This window comes from Phyllobates terribilis, unplaced genomic scaffold (assembly GCF_046119375.1).
Source record: "Phyllobates terribilis strain yellow unplaced genomic scaffold, ASM4611937v1 Scaffold_2__4_contigs__length_985480577, whole genome shotgun sequence".
Classification (NCBI taxonomy): domain Eukaryota; kingdom Metazoa; phylum Chordata; class Amphibia; order Anura; family Dendrobatidae; genus Phyllobates; species Phyllobates terribilis.
In genome coordinates, this window is record NW_027362762.1 from 451295024 (window position 1) to 451322535 (window position 27512).

General features: G+C 40.7%; 1 protein-coding gene across 4 annotated transcripts in view; it reads right to left on the reverse strand.

Moving 5' to 3' along the window:
• Nucleotides 1-26985, reverse strand: part of DHX40 (DEAH-box helicase 40) — a 141296-nt gene extending 114311 nt beyond the window's left edge. The window contains exons 1-8 of one of the 4 annotated variants that reach the window (XM_073665596.1): nucleotides 26895-26985; nucleotides 26656-26815; nucleotides 23104-23304; nucleotides 20515-20660; nucleotides 15376-15495; nucleotides 11967-12197; nucleotides 8968-9034; nucleotides 930-1061 (exon numbers count right to left, since the gene is read on the reverse strand). In XM_073665596.1, coding sequence (XP_073521697.1) covers nucleotides 930-1061; nucleotides 8968-9034; nucleotides 11967-12197; nucleotides 15376-15495; nucleotides 20515-20660; nucleotides 23104-23304; nucleotides 26656-26662 — 904 coding nt within the window. In that variant the 5' untranslated portion in view covers nucleotides 26663-26815; nucleotides 26895-26985. Of the gene's footprint in view, nucleotides 1-929; nucleotides 1062-8967; nucleotides 9035-11966; nucleotides 12198-15375; nucleotides 15496-20514; nucleotides 20661-23103; nucleotides 23305-26655 lie in introns of all 4 variants that reach the window. The other 3 variants (XM_073665597.1, XM_073665595.1, XM_073665598.1) reach the window with 3 other exon arrangements.
• Nucleotides 26986-27512: the final 527 nt, after the last annotated feature.

Consider the following 27512-nt stretch of genomic DNA (forward strand, 5'->3'; position numbering starts at 1 on the left):
TAAATGAGAAGGTGTGTCCAAACTTTGGGTCTGTACTATATATATATATATATATATATATATATATATATATATATATATATATATATATATATATATATATATATATATATATATATATATATATATATATATATATATATATATATATATATATATATATATATATATATATATATATATTCGTTTGTTTAATGTACTGCAATACTACAGTTCTGCGGTACCCCACAACCGCATTGTTGAGTGGGCCTCAAAGGAGCCAGTCCACATACATGCACCAGGAAGTAAGCAATTTGAATGCAGCTGTCAGTTATTAGAGAGGGATCTAAAATGGTGTTTAGATATTACACAGTTTTAAAGTGATATTTCAGTGCTGATAACTTCCACATTGGAGGTGAGCTGTGCCGATTACATTAAAGGGGTTTTCCGGTCCAAATCGATAAATCTGTATTCACATACTTCCGGCCAGTGGGCACAGCCTCAATCCATATACTTGTATTGAGCGAGGCCGCTCCCTGCCCATTGACAGTAGCCAGCCAGAATTCATGGCCGATTAGAGGGTGCGGCCATGCTCCATACAAGTGTATGGAAGTGAGGCCACGCCCACTGGCCGGGAGTATGTATAACGCATACATACCAGCCAGTCCTGGGTCTGAAACCAGCGAATTCCCGCATTCCATAAATCTGCAGTCACACAGAATGACTACAGACTTATAAATTTGGACCAGACAACCCATTTAAGACCTCATTTCCCTGCCAAGACGCATGATACCTACCGACTGTACAGGTGTTCTGGCAGGTATGTGGGGCCATAACGTCCGGCGCTGCAGAAGTAAGTAGCAACATACAACCCTCTTACATGCAAAATATGGCTGTTCTGTGTTTCTTTAAAGGTCTGCATCAAAAATAACAGAAAAACAATGTCTTACCTGTTGGCATAGAACCATATAATGGCAAGATAAGAAGCCCTTCCACAGTAGAGTCAAATACATCATGCCGATAGTCTATCATTTCAGCTTTTTGGTACAATACATCACAAACCTTCTCAATTTCTGACTGTCCTGCAGTATATAAACAAAATACTTGGAATGTATCCTTTAATGAGATTGGAAACTTGCAGTTTCAGATAGCCCAAAAAAAAAAAAAAAGATATTGATAATGAGCAGGGTTACTAAGTTTTCCATACAATAGAGATTTACGACATCCAAAAAGGCCAATTTAGAACAGATTCTGTTGGACTATCTGGTGTTATAGATACTGACCGATGGCAGATGTTTGCTTGCTTTACTTATTCAGCGATTGTTGAGTACTGTAGCTGAAACATTGTTCATGAAGAAAGTCAGATCTGCATCACATCAATGGAAGCCCAGACCTAGCCACAGATTCCTTTGAAATTCCTAAAAGGTGGCAATAAATATTAAAGTAATGTCCGCTGGGGGGGGGCGTGGTTATGCTCTTGGACTGAGCGGACGTGTAAAAGCAGAGATCCCAATATCCTGAACAGTATCCTGCTGGGATTCTGGAATTTCTGGGCCAAATTCACACTGAAAGATCGTGGGGTGAGAGATTGTGCTGGTGTGGCGGATCAGCGTTACGGACATCTGAAATCGGCCCTGGTGAGGTCTACAAGCTCCTAGCCTGCAGCGAGTGGTGGTGGGGCCGGCGGCCATCTTAGCGCCCTGTCACAGTGATGAGTGGCGGAGAGAGGAGACCAGCAGTGTGCACGATGGCAGTTATACTTACCTACAGAGCTAGGGCACCGCTGGACCTGATCCCTCCTCTGTCAGTTTCTTGGCCGTGGCAAGGAACCTTTGATCTTCTTGGTGGAGAACAGGAAGACAGTCCTGTCATCCTTGGCTCCTAGTGCCGCCAGGAGCTCGTGCCAGCAGTCAATGCTCGTGAATATACAGGGCTGCATCAGGAGTGTTGGAAGCTCTTCGTTGTCTGCGGATACCTGGTTGTCAGAATCCAGGTCGTTAAAGGGCCATGATGTCCAGTTAGAAGCTGGGGAAGGAAGATGGTGAACAGCAGATGAGCTCCCAAGATGGCGCCCGCGCGTCCTGTGGGAAGATGCAGAGGGATGTTGGCGGGGATGCAGCAGCCAGGCTGGAACAGTATGCTGATAGAGCACACTCTAAAACCCCCATGAGCAATAAACCAGGAATAAATCTACAGGGGACTCAGAGTGTGTCCCAAACAGGATCCGGATATTCACCCTTAGTACAGAATGAGGAAAATGATGTATCTCCTGAAATGGCCGCTTCTACACAGGGTACACTTGGGTCTCAGGGTACCCTTGGAGAAATAAAAGTGCTTCTGGTGGCATACCACCAGGGGATTTCTCTTCATTGAAGGATGTTCTCACTGCAGTCAATAAATGTAATGCTACTCTCAATACACTGGCAAGCCAGGTGGGCTATATCCAGGAAACCATCTCCATAATCCGCCATGATATACAGAGAAAGAGGCAGAGTGTAGGTCGAGGGCAGAGTTAGTGAGTTGGAGGATGCTCTTCCCCCTGTCCGCAGGGATGTTCAGAACCATACTCAAGCTGTGACAGCACTATTTGCTAAGGCAGACGACCGGGAGAATCGCCTGAGATGTAATAATATTAGGCTAGTTGGGGTGATGGAAAAGGTGGAAGAGGGGGGCCACAACAGGAGTTTTTTGAAAAATTGTTACTGGATACCTTCGGTAAAGAGGTCCTCACTCCTTTGTTTGTGGTGCAGAGGGCGCACAGGGTCCTACAAGGCCCAGCCCAGTGGACAGACCCCCTGACCCATCCTAATTAAAATTCTACATTATAAAGACTGGGGCATTATACTAAGGAAGGCAAGAGAGAAGCAAGATATTCAGTTTGATTACCAAAATATTTTAATCTTTCCGGATTTCTATGTGGAAGTCCAGCGCAAAAGTTCTATGTTCTTAGACATAAAAAGGAGAATGAGGGCGCTGGGAATACAGTACTCTATGATTTATCCAGCCAAATTGAGAGTGGTGGCTCTTGGCTCAACCTCATTCTTCGAGTTTCCAAAGGATGCCCTAATATGAACATTGTGGTTTGGTCCTGATGAAGAGGTTTGAAAACCTTGAAATGTGTTGACAAAATAAACCGCATTCATGCTTCACCTTAGTGTGTGAGCATCTATTTGAACCATTGTGCAGCGCGGATTTTGAACCACCGGATTCCACATTTACTAATATAGCGGGGCACTCACGAACCTCAGATCCAGCAGGACACGAGGGCTGAGAGGGCCTGAATTAAATAAGGAATATGGATGGAAGTGCTTTCCAATTTGTAACTTTGACCCCCCCCCCCCCAGGAGTCTTGCCCCCTTTTTTCTTTTTAGGGCCTCACAAAGGCGGTTTCTCAACAATGGGACGAGCTCTGTCCTAGAGACACTGGTACCTGATTTTTACAGCGGGAGAGCATACCAAATGGTTAGGGTTTTTTTTTGTGTCCCACCCTTTACTTTTAAGGGAAAACATTAGTTTTATAAAAACATTAGAATCAAGGAATTCCACTAATTTCTCCTTAATGCGGGGTCTGCGTCCAGTAATGTAGTGTGGGACACCATGAAGGCTTTTTTTAGGGGGGCGCTAATTAGCAAAATACAAATAGTAAAAGATACGGTAATTCTCTGAAAAAGGGAGGTGGAGTTGCAGTACAGAGTACAGGCAACCGAACTAGCCTATATTAAAAATAAAACTTGTCGTGATGAAAGGAGGCCCAAAAACATCTAAGGTCATTCTTATTGGAACAAGCGGAAAATAAAACGTATGTTTTTACAGCAACAATTTTATGAGGAAGGAGAAACTACTGGCTGATTATTAGCTAAGCTAGCAGAGGCACAAATAGAGAATGCTTTTATCTATCAACTAAATCTATCAAAACAGAGGGAAATGTCATTACTCAAATCCCTAGAATATTACAGTTTCTACTCTAGTTTGTAATCCTCAAGAGTTAACTACTCTCAGGAAGAACTCTTGGAGTACTTAGTAGAGATTGGTCTCCCTTCTCTGGGGGTTAAGGATAAAGATTTCTTAGATCTGCCAATCTCGTTGGAAGAAATCTAACAAGCGTTGGGGTCAACGTCTAATGATAAGGCCCCTGAATCAGATGGCCTTTCAATAGAAATTTATAAGCTAGTTGAGGGGGAACTACTGCAACATTACTCGGAAACGATTAATAGTGCGTTTCTGTTTGGGGAACTTCCAAGATACTTATATGAGGCGGTGACTATTGTGCTACACAAAGAGGTTAAAGAAAAGGAACTCCCAGATTCATACAGGCCTATCTCGCTTTTAATGTCGGATGTCAAGATTCTGGTCAAAATTCTTGCAACAAGACTTAATACAGTTATAACCTGGATAATACACTCTGATCCGGCTGGCTTTATGCCCTCTAAATCTACAGCTATTAATTTAGTCTGTTCCTAAATATAAAGATGGATCCAAGAAGAGAAATAAGGCTATTCTTTCCTTGGATGCCACTAAGGCCTTTGATAGTGTGGAGTAGGGTTACCTATGGACTGTTCTAAAAGAAATGGCTTTGGTCCTAATTTCATTAAATGGATTATGTTACTATATTAGGGCCCCTACAGCTTGAGTAAAGGCTAATGGAAATATTTCTGATAGTCTAGTACTTCATAGGGGGGCAAGGTGGGTTGACCTCCATCAAAGTTACTTTTTGCCCTAGCGATTGAACCTCTAGCCAACATTAGTAAAAGAAATCCTGGGGTTAAAGGCTTTAAATATGGGGGCAGGGAAGATAGGATTGAATTATATGCTGATGAGCTACTCTTATTTATTAATAATTTTAATACTTCACTCCCCACTATAACAAAAGCTATAGAAATTTGAGCTATTCTCGGGATTAAAATTAACTGGTCCAAATCCACTTTACTTCCTTTGGATAAAAGACACACCTTGGCTTTTGAAAATATTTCAGATATTACAGTGGTTCAGAAATTTAAATATCTTGGTATTCACATTACAAAGAAAACGCAAGATCCTAAATCTCAGTCGTATGGTGACTAAACTGAAGAGTAAAGCTACTGCTGGGCAAAACTATCGCTGTCGACGCTAGGTAGAAGGAACTTAATCAAAATGTGCCTTATGCTCTGCGTTCTATATATTCTCCATAACTCTACAGTATGGATTCCTAAATATTGGTTTTGAAGAATACATAATATTTTTAAAGACTTGGCTTGGAAGATTGGCATTCCTAGAATTAAATTGGAAAAGTTGCAGCTGCCTAAGGATCAAGGGGGGATTAGCACTGCCACATATATGGGGATACTGTCACGATTCCACAGCTCAGTGTATTTTGAACTCAGTGACTGACAGCTCAGGCGTCTAATCTAGTGTAGGGGCATGCTGAGCTGTTAGTATGTTGATTGACAGCTCAATCGTTCAATCTAGTGCGGGGGGGGGTGTGCGGAGCTATCAGAGTTTTGAATGACAGCTCTGCCGTCCAATCTGGGAATGGGAGGTGCTGAGCTTCCTTCAGCTATTCCCTATTTCAGGTGATTGCCCAGCTACTCAACTGAGCTGTCCATCCCAGATAGCTGCCGGTTGTAGCTTTAAGCGTTGTGTGGCTTGTCCTTTGTGCCTTGCTCTGAATTCTGATCTTTTGTTGCCGGACTCTGGATTTGTCTATTGACTACCCATTTGTATTACCCATTTTGTCTTAATGGACTCTGACCTTGGAATTCTGACTCTGGACTGTGGCCCAACCATGCCTTCTGTCGTAACCCTTTGTACATGACAAGCCCTCTTGGCATCTGTCTTCGAACCTCTTGACTACTCAAACCTCACGGCTTTTCCATGAGTAGTGACTAGCGTCACAGATACTTTTTAGCCTCCCAATTCCAACACTGTAGAGAATGGGACTTGGATGGGACATGAGGCGAAGATATTCGTGTTGAAATACCTGGGGGGGGAAGCAAGCACGTTAGAGCTTTTGGAATCTCAGAAATTTAAGGGTAGTTGGGGATAGCTTCCTAATCTATTCTTTATACATAAAATTTGGTGGACTTGCAAAAGTTTGCTGGGAATGAAGGCTTGCTCTAAACATACCCCTATCTGAGATCACCCTTGTCTGAAGGAACTTCGTTACTTGGAGGAATTTGGGAACTGGAAAAGACAGGGCCTGAAATGTGTATCAATTATATGCAGATGGTTATTTCTGTTCACTTGAAACAAGAGTTCAATCTGATGAATTCTGAGGTTTTTTAATATTTACAACTAGACACGCTATCAGAACTCCGGAAACTATATCGGATCTCACCATCTCAACTAACGGGCTACTAGATTTTGTGCTATGTGCTAAAGCTACTAAGAGATTGATCTCACTACTGTATAACTCTTTGCTGTTAATAATTCTGGGAGACTCCACGGCCTCGGTTAAAGATAAATGGGAGAGAGACGTAGGAAGCATTTCAATGGAAGAGTGGGAGGATGTCCTTGAATCGACAGGGAAGATCTCGATCAATATGGCACAGAGAAGGTCTCAATTATTTCTGGAGCACAGAGTATAAAAATTTCCCAAAGCATTATGTAAGATGAGGAGATGATGTCTGTTCGAGGTGCAGGGAGGAAGAACTTAATGCATATGTTTTGGTCCTGTTCCAAATTAGCTGAACTGTGGGGAAATGCTGGAAAATTAATCATGGAAGTTTATGGCCTCCAAATTTCACTTAATCCTAAAACATGTATTTTGGATTTTGCTGGGGACAAGATAAGGTCATATTCAATCCAGTTGACCATAACCAAAATATTTTACCAAGTCAGAATATACATAGCCAAACACTGGTTAGCAAATGATTCTCCCTTGATAGACGAAATAATCTAATGTTTGAATACTATAATCCTGATGGAAAAGAAGGGATGCATTAAAAGCAACGACAAAATTTGGTAAAAAATGGGGGAAATGAATTAGATGCTCTAGGGTGATCTCCGACGAGTTGGCAAGGGATGTGTTTTTCAACCTACTAATACTTTAATAAAAATTTAAATTTGTGTTGGGTTGCACACCTGGAAGGGATGGGGGATTTGTTGGAACATGGGAGAGTGGTTTGTTTTTCAGTTTTTAGTTTTTCTATAGGAAAATTGTTTGTTTGTAACACACATGTATGAGATGTATAATGATACTGTTTTTGAATACGGTTAATCTTGACAAATGGTTAAATAAACGTTCCTTGATAAAAAAATAAATAAAAAAAAAAGTAAACCCACCGTTTTCAGAGGGATCAGACAACCATATAGCGCGGGTGCCCTACTTTTTCTTGGGGGAATGATCGTATTGTTGAGTTTCAACATGCCCGATCTAAATTTGTTCTCAGGGAAGATTAGCTGCCTTTAGAGGTGTCTGGCATCAGAAAAGACACACTGTCTTTGCTGTACTGAACAAGATGTGTGGGGACGGCAAGGATAGATATCTGCCAAACAAGCAGTCAGACTACATCTACAGAACTGTGAAATTTTTGTAGGCAGGAGTGGTAAAAATGCTGAAAAGTAAAAATGCTTTAAAAAAATTTGGAGTGTTAACTAACACCGCAAATGTAGTATTTGGGCTATAGATCTTACAGATACAATATAAATAATTCACCAATCTCTTTCTATCAAAAAATGTCAGTTTATAATGCTACACATAGTTACCACCGCAGACCTAGCATTTTAGCTAACAATCATGCGCATGTGAAACATAAGAAAAAAAAAAGAAACCTACAGTTTGCGGACATAGCGTCCTTGTTATAGTTCACTGTAGGATGGGAGTTATCTCTGGACCTCTGAGTGCTCCTGTGTGTACTGGTGTCTGCTGTAGGGATCCTGTATCCAGAAGCAAATAGAAATGGGAGTGGTGCACAGGTCTGTGGAGTCGATAAGCCAAACCTTCAACTCAGATTTAGACTCCTCAATTTCCATGACACCAACTCCAACTCAGACTCCACGACTCCGACTCCCTCATACATGGCTCATGCTTAAGTGATAAATTTACTGTACCACAGATTCATCTCAGCTAAAAGTCTAGACCCTTAGATCAGGAATAGGACAGACATTTATAGGACATTTCGTAACTTTCCCAAATTCTTATGAAAAAATATTCCCCACAAACTGCATTGAACTACTGTACCCAATTTATTATATATTTTAGGAGTCGGAGTTGGTCCATTTTATACCGACTCCACAGCCCTGGTGGTGCGGCAAGACGCTGTGAGTCTTCTGGTAAGTCTAACAAGTCTGTGCAACCAGGGCGCTCCAGCCAGTAGCATCCCTGGTAACCAAGCGCAAGAATGCTGGCGTAGCGTGTGACATCACAGTAAGAAGTTAAAAAGTCCTGCGGAGACCACAACCATGGCGTTTCGGGGAAATCTCTGTTCCCCATAGTCAGCGCCCTGGTTGCAGGGAGTTTGTTCTAAACATCTAAAAGAACTACAGATTTTTGTGGATGAAGCATTAAGCAAATCCTTCTGTCTCTTCATATAATCCCAGACAGACTCAATGATATCAAGATCATGGCTCTATTGTGGGCAATATCATCACTTTCACAAAAGTCCCTTCAGAGTTTCTTCAAAAACTGTATGGAAATGTACCTAGAAGAATCTATGCCGGTTTGTATGTCACATCAATATTTTGCCTTCATTCTCTTTTGTTCATTCACTTTGCATTTTGCTAATTGATAAACTATTAACACTTCTATTTTGTAAAGCATTTTTCCCATTTCTGCCCAAAGCACTTGCACAGTACTGTATCTAAAGTGGTAGGTGGGTACTTGCCATGTATTTAGGGTACACATGCCTTATACTTGGTCATCATTGAGGGCACTTCTGTTTAATTTGATTGAGTAGGGGGCACTTGGCTTAGGTGGGATGAGACACGTTGCATTACAGCAGAGTTCTTATGACCTTATGACTGTAAAATGTTTTGATTGCCAAGACCAAAATTCTTATGAGAATAGCTTACCTGTAAGAAAAACAAGAATATCCCCTGATGGTTCATTTAAGTGTGTCTGCAGTGTTACTTTCACAGTCTGAGATATAAAAAAAAAACAACTTGTTAACAAGTACATTTACAAACCCTGGGCTAACAGTATGTCACTAAGAGCTGAACATTCATATTGCTGTCCACTGACACACTATGTTGATCACTTCTACATAACATTTGCATACATGACATAAGGCGTTTCGTACGCTGCATTTTTTTGTTGCCATCATCTGTGTAAATGTATTTAAAATTCATCTCATTTGCATGTGCCCGGGTGAAAACATGAATGAGGCCCCTTTAAGACAAAGAGGTACGTAGTGCGTGTTTTACGGCCGTCTGACTGTGCCCTCAAAGAACTACACAACCCCTTTTACTCCTTGCCTCTGCAAAAGCCATAACTTTATTTATCCATTGATACAGCCATATGAGGGCTTGATTTTTGCAGGATGTAGTTGTAGTTTTGAATGACACCATTCATATTACCATATCATGTACTCAAAAACTGGAAAAATTCCAAGCGGGATGAAATGGTGGGAAAAAAATGAAAATGCGCTATTGTTTTTTTTAAATGGCGTTCATTGTATAGTAAAAAATTACCTGGCAACATGATTCTCCAGGTCAGTATGATACCAAACCAGTGTGGTGTAATATGTATATATACGATATACATTATAGATGCGGTAAGAAAAAATTCAAAGTTCATAAAGAAAAAGAAAACAGAAGTTTGGTTTGTGTTGTCATCTTCTGACACCTATAACATATCGATGGAGCTACATGAAGGCTTGTTTTTACCTACTTTAGAGACCCCTATGTAAGATACAGTGAACCTCAAATTCTGAGGTTTTGATTTTTTTTTTTTCTTTTCACTGTGTTTTTGTATGGGTTAATTAATTTTATATTTTGAATTTTTTAATTTGATACTTTTAAAGGCGGAAAGGGTGGTGTTTTTACATGTTATACTTTTAAAAATGTTTTAGTCCTGTTGGGGAACTTAAATGTGCAATTGTCTAATCGCTTATACTATATACTTAAATATCACACGTGCTCTCCTATGAAACTCAGTCTGTGGCTAGGAATCACAGAAGTACGACGATGGCAGTAACATGCATCTTAAGCAGGCCCATGGTTGTAATGGTATTCCATCAGGGGGGAGGCGATGGAATATGGTGCTGCTCCATTTAAATTATGCTGTCCGATAGATTGACAAGGAATCAAAATAGTTAACAGCAGCAATTGTTGATCGCATCTAACTAGTTAACAGCAGTAATTGGAGCTCAGTTCCACTCACTGCTGACAGAGACAGATGCCAGCTTTGTAACAAAGTCAGCATCTATGGCTTGTGGAGGGAGCTCAGCTCCTGAGCTGTACATACTTTAGCGCTCTGGGGTTGTTAAAATATTGTACTGTACATTTTGATTGAAAATGAATAGGCCCAGCTCAGTAAGTAAATATAACCAGGCAAGCACAGTGTACACTTATAAAAATATAATAATACTTTATTAATGAAAATATTTCTTTTAAACAAAAGGTAGATATACAGAAAATACAAGATAAAAAAGGTGCCTTTACACTGTGAGGGACATTGAAATCGACTTGCTAATATCTGCATAAAAAATTGCTACATGCAAACCACCATAATGGCAATCCTGATATTCAACTCAATACAATGCTATAATTCTACTATATCGCTGGTCGCAATGCCTACCAAAAATTAAATACCAGCATTGTGGGATATCATTATTTCTCAGATAAAGTGCATGAGATTAAGCAAGTATAAAGCATTTAAAAGGTTAACTGCGGCAGTTTTAATGGCACATGATGGCTAATTAAATCAACCATCATGGGCAGGAAAGATGTTTGCTCGGTTTGCGAGCCAACATTAAAGGCAGGGACACGACTTTTGACGTACATGTCCATCAAAAGACAGAAAGGGTTTAAATTTAGATGGCTATAATACACCTATAAGGCTATGTGCCCAAGATGCAGAAATGCTCCGGATTTTTCCTGAGCGTTTCTGCATCTCCCGGGCAGAAAAAAAAACACATGCGGATTGTACATGCGGATTGTACATGCGGATGTGAAGCGTTCTTCACATGCATTTCCGCATGCGGGTTGACAAGCGCATCACTTGGAAAGTGCTTGTCAACTTGGTCACACTATATAAATCCATGCAACCAGCATGGATTTATATAGTGTGACCTTAAAGAATGGTTAAAAATAAAGTAAATCTATACTTACCTTCCGATGGCCCCCGGAGTCTTGCTTCGTTCCATTCTCACTTGTTGGCAGCTCGCGGTACACTGCACTGAAGGACCTGCCGTCACATGACTATGACGTCAGCGAAGGTCCTTCAGTCCATCGCGAGCTGCCGGCATGGGAGGACGAGCGCAGCGGGGGCCATCAGAAGGTAAATAAAACATTTATTTTTTATTTTATTCTTTTTTTCACAGGTTCTATGGTACCCGAGTCCGGAGGAGAGTCTCCTGTCCTCTAGACCCAGGTACCATCCGCACATTGAAACGCGTTGAATGCGCATCTACATAAGTAGTGATGCGTAATCCATGCGTTTCAATGGCGGTGAAAACGCAGCACTTCCGCAAAATAATTGGTAGTGCTGCGCTTTTTTCCGCAATGATAATCCGCAGCATGTGCACAGCACATGCGGATTATCATTGGGGACCATGGCAGGCCTTCTACCATGCGTTTAAGCGTTTTTGCCGCTGCGGAAACACTTAAAAAACGCATCGTGGGCACACAGGCTAAGACCCAAACCAAAGCGATTAAATTGTACCAAAAAGTGATCCAATTTTGATTCAGTAGAACCACAGGGGTGCAGGCACTACATAGAGTATTAGTGTGGACGATAAAGTGCAGTGGTAATACAGCTATAACTGTCCTAAGAGTTTATTTTCATGACACTCAGGAAATCCCACAATCTCGTAATTAGGCTTAGTAGTTAATTAGCAGAACAAACATACCTCTGTAACATATGCACTGCCATCTCTGTCTCTGGGGCCAATAAGGTTATGGAATCTCTCTTTAATTGCAAACACCTTTCCTGGAATTGAGCACACTGGACAATTGCCAAAGAATTCAGACAGTTTCTCGATGTCCAGAGTGGCAGACATTACTATAACTTTGAGAGGGTATTTCCTTTTTGAAGTGAATTTCATCAGGAACTGTTTTCTCAGAAGACCAAACAAAATGTCCTGGAATTAAAAAACAAGCACATTGGCCAATTTTATCTGTAACAAGTGAAGAAACTATAATACTCTAAACAAGGGGTGTACATAATTTTCTGGTTCAAACACCAAGTTATCAGATTGTACCAATCCCAGGGGATAAAAGAAAGCAAAAAACAGTATTCCCTTCTAGGACATTATTGTCTGCATTGTGGGAGTTCCCACCTTATGAGGAGAACATAGGGAAAACCTTTCAACTGCTTACTTAATAATGCCCCCATAACAGTGGGAGCCACAAAGTGTCCCCACCATGACAGTGCCAGCAAAACATTGTTCCATCCAGTAGTGATCGCTGCATGTCGTTGGTTGATGCTCTATTTTCCACCAGAGGACACTCATTCTACAACCCCTGGCAAAAATTATGGAATCACCGGGCTCGGAGGATGTTCATTCAGTTGTTTAATGTTGTTGAAAAAAAGCAGATCACAGACATGGCACAAAACTAAAGTCATTTGAAATGGCATCTTTAGGGCTTTAAGAAACACTAAAAGAAATCAAGATTAAAAATGTGGTAGTCAGTAAGGGTAATTTTTTTCAGACCAAGCAGAGGGAAAAAATTATGGAATCACCCTATAAATTTTCATTTCCAAAACTAACATCTGCATCAAATTAGATCTGCTCGTTAGTCTGCATCTAAAAAGGAGTGATCACACCTTGGAGAGCTGTTGCACCAAGTGGACTGACATGAATCATGCAGGAGAGGATTACCAAACTCTTAAAAGAAGGTAAATCATCACGCAATGTTGCAAAAGATGTTGGTTGTTCACCGTCAGCTGTGTCTAAAATCTGGACCAAATACAAACAACAAGGGAACGTTGTTAAAGGCAAACATACTGGTAGACCAAGGAAGACATCAAAGCATCAAGACCGGAAACTTAAAGCAATATGTCTCCAAAACAGGAAATGCACAAAACAAATGAGGAACGAATGGGAGGAAACAGGAGTCAATGTATGTGACCAAACTGTAAGAAACCGCCTAAAGGAAATGGGATTTACATACAGAAAAGCTAAACATAAGCCATCATTAACACCTAAAAAGAAAAAAACAAGGTTACAATGGGCTAAGGAAAAGCAATCGTGGACTGTGGATGACTGGATGAAAGTCATATTCAGTGATGAATTGCGAATCTGCATTGGGCAAGGTGATTATGCTGGAACTTTTGTTTGGTGCCATTCCAATGAGATTTATAAAGATGACTGCATGAAGAGAACATGCAAATTTCCACAGTCATTAATGATATGGGGCTGCATGTCAGGTAAAAGCACTGGGGAGATGGCTGTCATTACATCTTCAATAAATGCCCAAGTTTACATTGAGATTTTGGACAGTTTTCTTATCCCATTAATTGAAAGGATGTTTGGGGATGATGACATCATTTTTCAAGATGATAATGCATCCTGCCATAGAGCAAAAACTGTGAAAACATTCCTTGAAAGAAGACACATAAGGTCAATGTCATGGCCTGCAAATAGTCCGGATCTCAATCCAATTGAAAATCTTTGGTGGAAATTGAAGGAAATGGTCCATGACAAGGCTCCAACCTGCAAAGCTGATCTGGCAACAGCAATCAGAGAAAGTTGGAGCCAGATTGATGAAAAGTACTGTTTGTCACTCATTAAGTCCATGCCTCAGAGATTGCAAGCTGCTATTAAAGCCAGAGGTGGTGCAACAAAATACTAGTGATGTATTGGAGTGTTCTTTTGTGTGTTTGCTTTTCTTGATTCCATATTTTTTTCCTCAGAATTGAGCGATTCCATATTTTTTTCCCCTCTGCTTGGTCTGAAAAAAATTACCCTTACCGAGTACCATATTTTTAATCTTGATTTCTTTCAGTGTTTCTTAAAGCCCTAAAGTTGCCATTTGAAATTACTTTAGTTTTGTGCCAAGTCTGTGATCTGCTTTTTTTCAACAACATTAAAAAACTGAATGAACATCCTCCGAGCCCGGTGATTCCATAATTTTTGCCAGGGGTTGTATTCTCCAAAACCTATAAATCAGGGGAACAAAGCAAGTGCAAACTGGCACACAAGAATGTTCCATCAATCAGATGTGTCCCATACATCGTGATTTCAGACAACCATTACCATTCTTGGATGTACATTACAAAACAGCATAAAGTTTATGTACAGAACAATTATGACTCTTTACATGAGGAGTATGTACTTCTTTACAGTGATGAGGATTTAATCGAGTACTAACAGGGCAGATGGGAGTATTAACAAGGCAGATAGAGGGGCTTTCAGTAATCCCAGGCGACATAGGTGAGTAAACGCTTGTCCCCCCAGATTCAAATGACTTAAATGGCGCAGTTAGTGACTGACAGTGACTATGTTTTTCCCATATAAAATACAGCCACCACCACACTGGAATGCTGTAAAAAGTCCCCAATCCAGTCTGTAGACCACAAAAAAGAACTTTTATTATACTCACAGATTGGGGGGGGGGGGTCCGGTCCTATAGGCGTCTCTGAGCTTGATCAAGCACCTCTTCTCTCTATTCTTACAATCGCTGTCCTCCTTTTTGCTTTGTGTCCCCGGCATCGTCCTCATGCGCAGACACAGTTCTCTCTGCCCTGCAGAAGGCAGAGCAAGGTACTACAGTGCACATTCTAGTATCCTGTAAAAAAAGGCCCTAATGGTGGTGACAATACTTTATATGGGGAAAACCTGATGACAGATTCCCTTTAAAATAAAAGAGATCAGGCGTTGAAATTACAAATGCCCAAACCTGCTTTCCACCTTATATCACCTGTCGAGGGAGAGACAGGAGTCCCCAATGCACACATATCAGATGGTCATTTGGTGCCACTGACATGGGATTGGTTCAACCAACTTTCATCTAATATGTTTGGGGAGTCTTAAGAGGCTAAACAGCACAGATCGGAGCTAAATCTGACCTCTGTTAGCAGCAGATGGTGGCTGTATAACATAGCCAACACCCACAATGTATAGGAAGTTTCATACACCTGCAAGGGGAGAGGTTAAAAAAAAAGTAAGGACATCATACAATGATCCCGTTACGTCTATAGGGAAGAGAAAAAAAAAAGATTCTGTTTGTGGCCACTTAGAGCAAAAGCCATCTTAGTCAAAAAATAACAAGTATTACACATATTCTACACCAAGATGTATCTAAAATTGCACTTACAGTACTTAAACTCCGCTCATGAGCTTCATCCAAGACAACTATGCTGAATTTTGTGAGGTTGGGATCGGTCAGTGTGTGTCTCAGCAGACATCCATCAGTCATGTACATGATTGCAGTTTTCTAGAGGAAAAATCATTTATAAGACATTATGTAGTCATACCTATACATATCACAACTTGACTAAGCAAGCATATTCAGGCTATAACTGACAACCGACATCCAGTGGTAAGGAAATTCTTACAAGATGGTGGCAATCTAGCATACAAATGAAGCTTCTATAAGGCAACATGAAAGCACATTATAAGTGTGGGTTACACTGACAGCAGATCGGCCCATTGGGGAAATAAAATTATATATTTTTTAAGTGTTTTGATTAAATGCTTTTGCTTCATTCCCACTTTAAAAAATTATTTATTTTAAAGCAAGATTAATTCTATGACGCAGTACATGTGAAAAGGATTTACATAAATATAATACATATATAAAATACAAGTACAATAAACAAGCTAACAGCAACAGACTCAGCCCCTTACAATCTACAAAGTGTTAGGGAAGGAGACAGTAGGTTAGAGGGTTGGAACAGTTCTGGTGGTAATGAGGTGGCAACATGGTTATTGCAGGCTGGTGGCTTTCTAGAAGAGACGAGTTTTCATTTTGCACTTGAAGATTGATTGTGGGAGACAATCTGGTATGCTGAAGTAATGAGTTCCACAGTATGAGGGATGCTTGGGGGCATCTTGGAGATAGATGGACGAGGAATGTACAACGGTTGACGAAAGAAGGAGATTTCATGAAGACCAGAGATTATTTGTGGGAAGATATCGGGCGATTAGCTTGGAGATGTATGGTAGGAGAGAGATTATGGACGGCTTTTCAAGTAATTTATAGTAATTTAAACTAGATTTGCTGGGGAAATGGAAGTTAGGGAAAGGACTGGTAGAAGGCAGAAGAGTAGCAAGAGGAGAGGTGGATTAATCTGGCAGCGGAGTGAAGCATAGATTGGAGGGGTGCAAGAGTGTTAGATCGGAGGCCACAGAAGGTTGTTGCAGTAGTCAGGGAGGGAGATCATGAGGGAATGCACCAACATTTTTGTTGATTAGGGGATGAGGACAGGACAGATTCTGGAAATGTTTTGAATCTGGAGTCTGCAGGAAGAGGTAAGGGTTTGGATGTGCGGTTTGCAGGACAGAGCAGAGTCAAGGGTTACAAAAAAGCAGTGGACTTACAGCGGCTTACGAAAATATTCACCCCATCTTTGCTTTTTAACTATTTTGTTGCATTACACACAAATCGGATAACAAAAATATATAAACACAGGTTGTAATGTATCCGCAGTAGTCTAAGTTGGTGAAATGAAAAAAAAATATAGACATAAATTTAATTTATGGGATCAAATAACTAAAAATTGCCATGTACATATGTATTCACTCCTTCTGCCATGAAGCCCCTAAAAAATTCTGGTGCAAGCAATTACCTTCATAAGTCACATGCATAGTGAAAGGAAGTCCACCTGTGTGCAATCTAAGTGTCATATGATCTGTCAGTATATACACACCTTTCTGAAAGGCCAAAGAGGCTGCATTACCAATACGCAAGAGTGGATTAACCAAACACCAACATGAAGAGCAAAGAGATCTCCAAACAAGTCAGGGACAAAGTTGTTAAGAAGTACATAGTTATAGAAAAATATCTCAATGTTTGATGATCCCCACTGGAGCACCACCAAATCCATTATCATCAAATGGAAAGAACATGGTACCACAACAAACCTGCCAAGAGAGGGCTACCCACCAAAACTCTCAGCCCGGACAAGGAGGGCATTAATCAGAGAGGCAGCACAGAGACCAAAGGTAACCCTGAAGGAGCTGCAGAGTTCCCAGGCAGAGACTGGAGTATCTGTTCATACGACCACAATAAGCAGCAAACTCCATAGAGGTGGCCTTTATGGAAGAGTGAGCAGAAAAAAGCCTTTACTTACACACAAAAATTGTAAGGCTCGTTTTGAGTTTTCCAAAAGACATGAAGAAGATTCCCCAAATGTATGGCGGGAGGTGCTGTGGTCAGATGAGACCAAAATTAAATTTTTTGGCCACCAAGTTAAATGCCAAGTCTGACACCAAACCAACACAGCTCATCACCCCAAGAACACCATCCCCACACATGGTGGTGGCAGCATCATGCTATGGGAATGTTTTTCGGCAGTAGGGACAAGGAAAATGGTCTGAGTTGAGGGGAAGATGGATGGTGCGAAATACAGGGATATTCTTGAGCAAAACCTGTTTCAATCTGTCAGCAATTTGAGACTGGGATGGAGGTTCACCTTCCAACAAGACGATGACCCAAAGCATACTGCTGAAGCGACACTCGAGTAGTTAAAGGGGAAACGTGTAAAATGTTTTGGAGTGGCCTAGTCAAAGCCGTAAAAGGAGGCTCAACAAACTACTGACTTTAGGGGAGTAAATAGTTATGCACACTGAAGTTTTCAATTATTTTGTCCTATTTGTTGTTCACTTCACAATAAAAAGAAAACCAAATGTTCAGAGTTGTAGGCATGTTCTTTATATAAACTGATGCAAACCCTCAAAAAGAAAAAAAAACTGAATTCCAGGTTGTGAGGTAGCAAAACACAAAAAAATGCCAAGGGTGTGAATACTTTCGCAAGCCACTGTATAGTAGAGGAAAAAGCACAAAGTCACTTACTGTGATTGACTGTTCTGATAGGGGGTGAATTTAAGTAAGATGTAGGAAAGATTATGAGTTAGGTTTTAGAAACCACAGTGAGGAAGAGAATATAATTGATACACTCTGGGATTTTTGGACTATAGGCGGCATTGGAAGCCATGGGACTTTAGAAGTTGTTCCAGGCCAATGGTATAAATGGTGAAGAGTAGGGTTTCCAGGACAGAGACGAAAGACAGAACAGAGAGAAATTGGGATGAGGAGGTAGTATGGAAATGGAAGATGCTAATTGTGTGGCTAGTTAGGTTTGAGAGGATCTAGGAGAGGGCAAGGTCTTTGATGAGAAAGGAAGAGAGGATCTGTAGTAGGAGGGAGTGGTTAACTGTGTAGACACATACCAGGTCAAGGAGTAGGAGTACAGAGAATTGTCTATTAGCTTTGGCAGTTAGTAGGTCATTTGTAATTTTGGTTAGGGCAGTTTCAGTGGAGTGGTGGAGACAAAATCTGGATTGAAGTTGGTCAAAGAGTGTCTTAAATGAAAGTTGGCTGTGGAATTCAACGTGGTCCATGCTGGTCAAGGAGTTTTGAGGCAAATAATGACGTGAAGCTACAACTGGACTAAGAAGATGGTTCCAAGGGATGACTTCTTCAGTACGGGTGGATTGGGGGGGGTTGTACATCAAAACTTTCTCTGATGTGATTGATCTTGCTTTTGAAATGTGAGGCAAAGTTTTCTGTGAAATGAGAGAACTGAGAGGGGACAACAGGGACAAAGGAGGGAATTAAAAGTGATTAATAGGTGTTTGGGGCTGTGGGATAGTGATGCTATGAGAGTTGTGAACTAGTCCTTTTTAGTGAAATGAGGTCCAAGTTGAATTTGAAAACTGCTTTTTTTGTGTGCCAGGGCTGTCTATGGAGCTGTTCCATTCTGCTATGCATGAGAGGGGCAACCGAGTCAAGAGATGATGCGAGTATGGTGTTGTAGAAAATGGTGGCTGTTGTGTGGAGTGAGGATATGGAAGACAGCACTAAAAGACAGTGTATGAATGTCTTGGCATGAGAGTTTTCTGCAGGAGTTTGCTAGTTGCTGGACTTGGGGGACAGTCAAAGAATACAAGGATAGTTTGAGTAGGTGCTTGGATAGATATTAAACAGAGGTGAGTGAAAATACTCTTAAAGTATTATTAACCACCCACTGAAATCAACTGCCCCTATGTGGAATGCAGAAAAGTACAGTCCACAGTGTAAAACACTTTTTAGAGCAGTTATTCACTATGATTAACACCGGGGGTCCCAAATAGATGACTGCTCCTTATTACCTACATAAGGCCTGAAAAGCATTTAAGGTAAGTGGTTAATCAGGGAGTTGGTCGTACATGAAAGGGCAATAACATTAAGAGGTTATCCAGGATTTAAAAAAATAAAGAATTCTAAAAAGGCAGGGGATGTGGTAGAATTAATCTCTGGCAAGAGTCTACTGCTGTACCACCGGTGAGGGTAGTGGCTGATGGCAGTAGCCACATGTATGGCACTTTATCACTGTAGTGCAAATCAACAAGGATGGCGGGAGCACCAGAATGATGGCACTAAAGCAGTAGGGGATTTCTCAATAAGGGCATGTGCTGCAACTAATGTCTTTCTCAAGGCCCTAAAAACACACACACAAAAAAAAGTTAAATATTCAATTCTATGTAATAACGTCATGTTGTTCATACATTCAGTCTTTTGATCATTCTTTAACCGCTCCAGGTTTGAAAAGATGCAAAGTGGTTAAAAGATGTTACTTGACCATTCTTGTAGCGTCTTCCGATTGGAAGTTAAATAAAGAAGTCTATGGGAAGCCCAAAAAAGACAGATGGAAGACATCTGGCGTCTTTTTTACTTTCAAAAGATTGTAAAACACGCCAGCGTTTCCAGAAGCGTATCCGCTTAAAGAACTCATCAAGTTTACCCAAGTTTAAAATATGTCTGTGCACATACCTTTCAGTGTTACATTTTGTTAATGTGTATATTTACCACATTCCCAGCCTTTTAAAAAAAACGTTGGAATATACTTTAAGATTTAAACATTGAATATGCTATTGGAGACAAATTTAATTACATTTAGTGATGAGCGAGTATGTTTTGTTAACCCTTTCGCAGAGAATGCTCGGCCGAGCACCGAGTATTTATAGCGTGCTCGGTAATATGTTTGAATCACTCCCGTGTGCATGATTTGCGACGGTTTGACAGCTTTCATACATGTGAGGAATGTATAAGAAGCAGACATTCCTCACATGTATTAAAGCTGTCAAAAAGTCGCAAATCATGCACACGGGAATGATTCAAACATATCACCGAGCACGCTATAAATACTCGGTGCTCGCTCGAGTATACTCGACAAAAGGGTTAACAAAACATACTCGCTCATCACTAATTACAATAGAGCATATGACCGATAAAAAAACTGAAAAGACCTACCTGTGAAGTGCAGTCATCAAAACGCACTTGGTAACCAACTGTACTCCCCAGCGAACAATCCATTTCTTCTGATACTCTTTGTGCCACAGAAATTGTTGCTACTCGTCGTGGCTGGGTGACACCAATAATACCGTGTTTTCCAAAACCTTAAAGAAGGGTAAATTGAACAATTAGTCTCTGGTCAAAAGGGTAAGAAAGATTTAACCTCTATGCATCAAATACTAAGATGTGGCTTCAGTCGTCAGAGTAGTGGAAGTTAAATGAAATGAAGGTCAAATTTTCCCTCTGCCACTCTATTTGTTGTCTGTGGGATTAAAGAATATAGTCAGGTGCAGAATTTGGCAATCTTTGTGTGTCCCATAGCCTTTCAATGTAGCGGCTGTGTACTTGATCGATGGCTTCTCCATTCAAACAGATGACTCAGGCTCCCATTCTAATGATCAGTGGTATCCTCAGCAACTTATCATTTAAAGGACTTGTCACCAGGTTTGTCCCATATGAGGTAAGGCCAGTACCTTTCAGCCCTGATACACAGCGGCGGCCAAAAGTTTAGCATTTTTTTTTTAAATTGTGATTACTTCTGTCTGGCTGTTGTGATGCCATTTCCCTGATGAGTTTAGCAAACCAGAAGCAAATGGTTGTCAGCTATAAGGAAGAAAATTGTGTTTGACATGGTTTTATCCCTTTACGTGTTAATTTTCAATATTTGCTGGGCCAAACGTTTTGCATATTTTGTCACGGGTACTCGAATTTTACCTAAAATTTATTTTTTATGTGTGTGTTTTTAGGTTAAAACATGGCAAAGACAAAGCCAAATTAATCACCAGATGTCAGGAAGCTTATTATTAATGAAGTCAGGCAAAAGCCAAAAAGAGGTAGCTATGGAATTCAACTGTTCTCAGAGTCAAGTGTCACGTATATTAAAGAAAGAAAAAGAAGGTTATGGAACAGCTGACAAACCTAGAAATGGACGACCATCGAAAACTTCCTCCAGAGTTGATCACATTATTAAGAAAAAGTCAGTATCTGATGCCCATAAAAGTGCTGTACAGATTTCACACGAAATGATCGAAGAATACGGGGTGCGACGACAAAGAGCAGTAGGGTTGAATGCACGAGTTCCAGTCGAGAAGCCTTTCATCTCTGCAAAGAACCGGAAGGTCCGACTTGAGTTTGCCAAAGAACACAGTCAATGGAAAGAGACAGATTGATCTAAGGTGTTGTGGTCGGATGATTCCAAGTTCAATCTGTTTGGTAGAGATGGCAAGCACTATATAGAACGCCCAATTGGAAAACGCAATGATGTAAGGTACCAAACACCTACAGTGAAACATGGTGGTGGCAATGTCATGGTTTGGGCCTATTTCTCTGCATCGAATTGATGGAAATATGAATGCTACTATGTACAAGAATATACTGGAGAATGTAATGCAGCCACATTGTATAACCAAAGTAGGTAGGATGAGTTAGGGCAAAGAGTTGGGGCCCATACCCATAGCAATAAAGATTAATTGTTTGCAGATTTGCAAATGGAATGGACCAAGATCCCTCAAGATGTCTTGAATACCCTAGTGGCTTCAATGCCCCGTCAGTGTTGTGCAATAATTAAAGCACGAGGTTAAGCTACAAAATACTAAGCTATGGCATTGTAAACAGTGAATTACTCTCTATGTTGTGAGCAATAAATAGTATATGCAAAACTTTTGGCAGTCAGTTTTCTTTAATGAAATGACCATACCTATATTCAAAAGCATGTTGGTTAAAATTAAGGTCTTGCATGACAACTTCATGAACTTTCAATTCATCACCAGGGAAATGGCATCACACCAACCAGACAGAAGTGATCACACTTGTAAAAAAAAAATGCAAAAAACTTTTGGTCGCCACTGTATGCCCCCAATCCGGCCTAGCACAAGACAAGAAAAGACCTTTTACAATACCTATGGGGGTCTGATGGGCGTCACTGTCTTAGTCCGGTGCCTCCTCTCTTCTTGCAACGCGTGCTTCGTGTGAATGACACGTCCTAAGACATCCACACAGCGTCTCTGGCATCACGCTCCTGTGCAGGTGTACTTCTCTGCCCTGACCAAGACAGAGTAAAGTACTGTAGTGCGCATGTGCCGGGGCTCTTTGGCCTTTTCCTGCGCATATGCCCTGCAGTACTTTGCTCTGCCCTTAAGAGGGCAGAGAAGTACACCTGTGCAGGAGCGTGATGCCAGGGACACTGTGTGGATGACGTAGGACGTGTCATCCACACGAAGTACAGAAGGAAGACAGCATCACAAGAGGAGAGGAGGTACCGGACCACGACAACGACGCCCATCGGACCCGACCTCTCCGTAGGTGAATATTATAAAAGGTTTTTTTCTAGTCTTGCAGGAAGGATTGGGGGCATATATACATCATATTAGAATGCTATATGTCAGGGCTGAAAGGTACTGGCCTTAGCTCATATGGGACAAACCTGGTGACCGGTTCCCTTTAACCTGTGGATAGGTGCTGAGTTGGAATCTCCTTACAACCCCTTTAAGGACTTGTATTTACTGATGACATTATGATGTGTGGTGGGTAGTTATAGAATAGAGTTACCTGCTTTGTGGAGATACTGGGGCAGCTGAGTAGTCTTCCCACTACCTGTGTCTCCTGTCACAATAAAAAACAAATGCTCTCTTGCAGCCTGAAGAAGCTTATCTTTGCATTTGTGAATAGGAAGAATGGGGTAATACTGCACATGATCGTCTGTTTTAGAAGTTCTGGATTTACACTCCATTGCACTTGGTTTGAAATATTCTGTAACACAAAGAATAACATTTTATCAGCTCAGTTGTTAAGAACGCCCACACAATAAGTATCTGATCCAGTAAAGTACCAGCTGTGCGCTTTTAGCAAAACCAGCAGCATGTGAAGACTATATCATACAGTCCTTTCACTGCTTCTGGCTAGAATTCAACAGGACAGCAGGGATACTGAGCAGCACACAAATAGCACAAACCACACTCATCATATCAGCAATAATCTTCTGGTAGGGGGAATTCATTTGTGATTAAGATACTTTATTTCTGCTCCTTGACACAGTATTACTGATTCTCTTACCAATCAAACTGTGGCACACAGCTCAACATTGAAATTGCAAAACCAAGAAGAAAAAGTTGTGGAATTATGGAAATCACCGGATCAATAGACATGTTAATGATGAGAAAATGGAAACAACATTTTCTAAACATCCCAACTGATTCAGTACCTAGTTTGAGCAGCAAGCAGAGAAATAAGGCTATGTGCCCACGTTGCATTTATGCAGCAGAAAATTTCTGCTGCATAAATGCAAGTCCTCTCCCGGAAAAACGCATGCGGAATTCCGCACGCGTTTATCGCGGATTTTTCGCGCGTTTATCACGCGTTTTCCACATGCGGAATTACCTTGCGTTTTTTATGCATTGGACAAAGGCAATTCCGCTTGCGGAAACGCAAAATTAAATGACATGCTGCGGATTTTTGAACGCGGCATAAACGCTGCGGAAAAATCCGCAGCATGTGCATAGAACTTGCGGAATCCCATTGGGGACCATGGGGTGCGGATATACATGCGTTTTTCAAGCGTTTACGCTGCGGAAATTCCGCAGCATATACGCTTGAAAAATGCTACGTGGGCACACAGCCTAACTGTACTTGCATGAATCGATGTGCTATCAGTGAGATTGTTGGTTGCCTGAGTAATGTTCTGCCACGATGAATGCACTTGGGCACGCAAATTATCAAGATCCGCTGCTGGCAGCACCCTTTGCAATTGCTGACTAATGATGTCCCAGATGTACATGCTGTTAGACAAGTCCAGCCATGATTTCATCTTTAGGCACACAGGCTGCTCTCAGTAGCACGAGCAACATGCTGCCTAGTGTTATCAAGTAGAAAAATGGCTCCCGGGAAACTTTGGAGAAATGGACGTATCACTGGTTCCACAATTGATTCATTCTGTACTGCATGTGAAATTGGAATCACATACCAAGCCTAAGGCATCAAATATTGTCTACACAAACCATCAGAAGGCGTATGCATAACATTTCGCTACGAGCCGGATGTTCAGCTATAGGAGTTCCATTGACCTCACGCCACCACTCTCAAAGGTTATCATACTGCAGAGCAGGAGAGTGGAATGGAGGTCTATCCTCTTCAACAACTAGTCTTATTTTTTTCTTGGATGCAGTGAAAGACAGATATTGCTTTTAAGACCATGTTGGTAACTCCGTAAAGAGACAATCACGATGAAACATCACACCAGTCCTACTCCCCGAATTATGGTGTGGGGTCACATAATGCACGGTGGCCGGACCCTTCTAGTCTTTATTTCAGGCACACCAACAGCTCGCGGTTACATTGACTTGGTTGTGGAACCAGTGGTACAATCATTTCTCTACAGTGTCCCAGGAGATGTTTTTCAACACAACGCAAGATTTTTTTCTCTGGACAACTTATCCTACAATCACAGACAACCCCTTTAAGGACATATTGGGAAACCACAATGGATTATACAGATTATAGGCGATATACATGTCCACTGCAGGACATAGTGATGTAATCCATTAGTAGTATTTACTATGAACTATAACATTATAATAATCTGCACTAGCTTCTCCTGCTTCAGAAAATGAATGGGCACTTTATATATTTTATTTCTAAATACCCATGATGAGTAGTTGATGTTTTGGGTTTTTTATGCTGCAGATTTTAGGCAGTATTTCTGCATCAATTAGCTTATAGGCTATGTCCAAATAGTGCTCTTTTGCAGAATTTTTTTCAGCATGAAAAACATCCACGCAGAAGAAACGCTGGGTGCATTATGTGTTTTTATGCATTCAACTGCATAGGTAAAAAAAAAAAACTAAGTCCACGTTCACACGTTCAGTATATGTAAGCCAAAACCAGGAGTGGGTGATAAATACAGAAGTGGTGACGAGTTTCTATTATACTTTTCCTCTGATTGCTCCACTACTGGTTTTGGCTTACAAATACTAAAGTAAAAAACTGACCAAATACTGATGGTATGAACATGGCCTAAAAGAATTCCCATACTGTAGATTTACAAATCGCATTAATCATTTAAAAACGCGAAAGAAAATAAAAAGCAGCATGTGGTTGACATTGTGGTAATTACATTCATTTTGCTGGCACCTTCAAATGTTGCATTTTTTTTTATGCGAGAATAAAAAACACTATAAAAACAGTGTGAGAACAAGCCCTAAATTAGATTATTTGTGGTTTTTCATTTTGTTCTTTTTAAGCTGTGTTTTTTGTCTTTTTTGGTGTGTCATGTTTTAAAAAAAAAAAAACAGTTTTGTTTTGGAAACTTCCAATTACTTAGCTCTGATTAAAAGTCACGTGCGGATTAGATACGTTTTTAGTGTGGAAATGCAATAAAAACGGGTTTTCTAATCTGCAGATTTTCCTCTTCTCATTCAATTTTATGTAAAAAAAAAAATCAGCAAACAAAACATATTTACTGGAAGAGAAATTGACATGTTGCAGATTTCAAACACGCACCGCAGGTCAGTTTACCCTACGGAAAAAAAAAACAACCCACAGAGGGCATGAGATTTCTATACAGTTTGCCGGAACTGTAAAACACTGCGTTTTTTGCAATGAAAATAAGCGTCAAAAACTCATTGTAAGAACTTAGCCTAAGGCCACGGCCCCACTATCAGTATTCGGTCAGTATTTTTTCTCAGGAGTGGGAGCCAAAACCAGGAGTTGGACAATCAGAGGAAAAGTATAATAGAAACAAGTCACCAATTCTGTGTTTATCACCCACTCCTGGTTTTGGCTCCCACTTATGAGAAAAAATACTGATAGTGGGGCCCTGTCATGTTCCCATGTGCTTTTTTTCTGCAAGTGACCACACTAAAATATGCAATAGTAATCTGCTTTGATTATCACTTTTCCCTTTTTTTTTTACTGTGGAAACACAGATTCTGCACTGAAAATGCATCTTAGTTTTTTACATTGTTTTTCCCCACAGAAGTCTATAGGGGAAAAAAATCCAAAAACAAATACAGATAATTTCTTAAATGCAGATTTTCTGCACACAACGAAGAAAACCCCACAGATACAGTACACAGTGGGAATGCCAGGAGTGTTTATTCCACTCACCTGACATGAAGCCAGTGACTGCACAGAAATCTCCCAAGTGTTCGTTTTAGCACAGCTCCTATCACAAGTATCCATAACTGCAGGGAGCCATGTTGCCTGCCAGGACCTTTCATCAGAAGAATATGATGTCGGTGCTTGGTCCCTCTGTTTAACAGTAAAGCTAATGACAACAGCATGAAGCCTTCTGCATTCTCCCACCACTAATGAAGACACGAATGTTATCACATCAATATACCCACCTTCCAGGCTGCGGAGCGACTGAAGCTTTTTGACTCCTACAGGGACCCGTACACTGCAAACACTTCCTGGAGTAGTGGAAGCGTGCTGTGCTGGGATGAAAACAAGCGTATAGCGCCATCTAGTGGCAATTAAAAGGTTCTGCGTCAACAATTGTCTTCAAAGCTTCCACGTGGTGCAGTGTTTCTTTCCCACCACAATACACGCCTGGTATCTCCTTAGTGTAACCTTGACAATCTTATTTTTTATAGGCTCCTTCACGTTCACTTTTGTATTTTTCATATTAAACCACAGGGAAAAGCACTTTTCTTGGTGACTTTCATAAGCATTTTAGGTGGCTTTGGCCCTGATGCATCATTGCAGTTTCTCCAAATTTCTAGCTTTTTGCTCCTTTTTTACTGGCTTTTGTACTTCCACCTTATTTTCTCTACATTTTGAACCATTATTTAGGTTGTCTTTCTTTTTTAAGTCTTTTTTTTGTTTTTCTCAACAACTTTGCTCATCCAGATGTTTTTAGTTTCATGAAATGTGACTTTTATCAAATGTTGCATTGTTTTAGCACCTCTATCCCCATGTTATGTATGTGCTTTGCAGAGGGACACAGCAAGACTGGCGCCAAA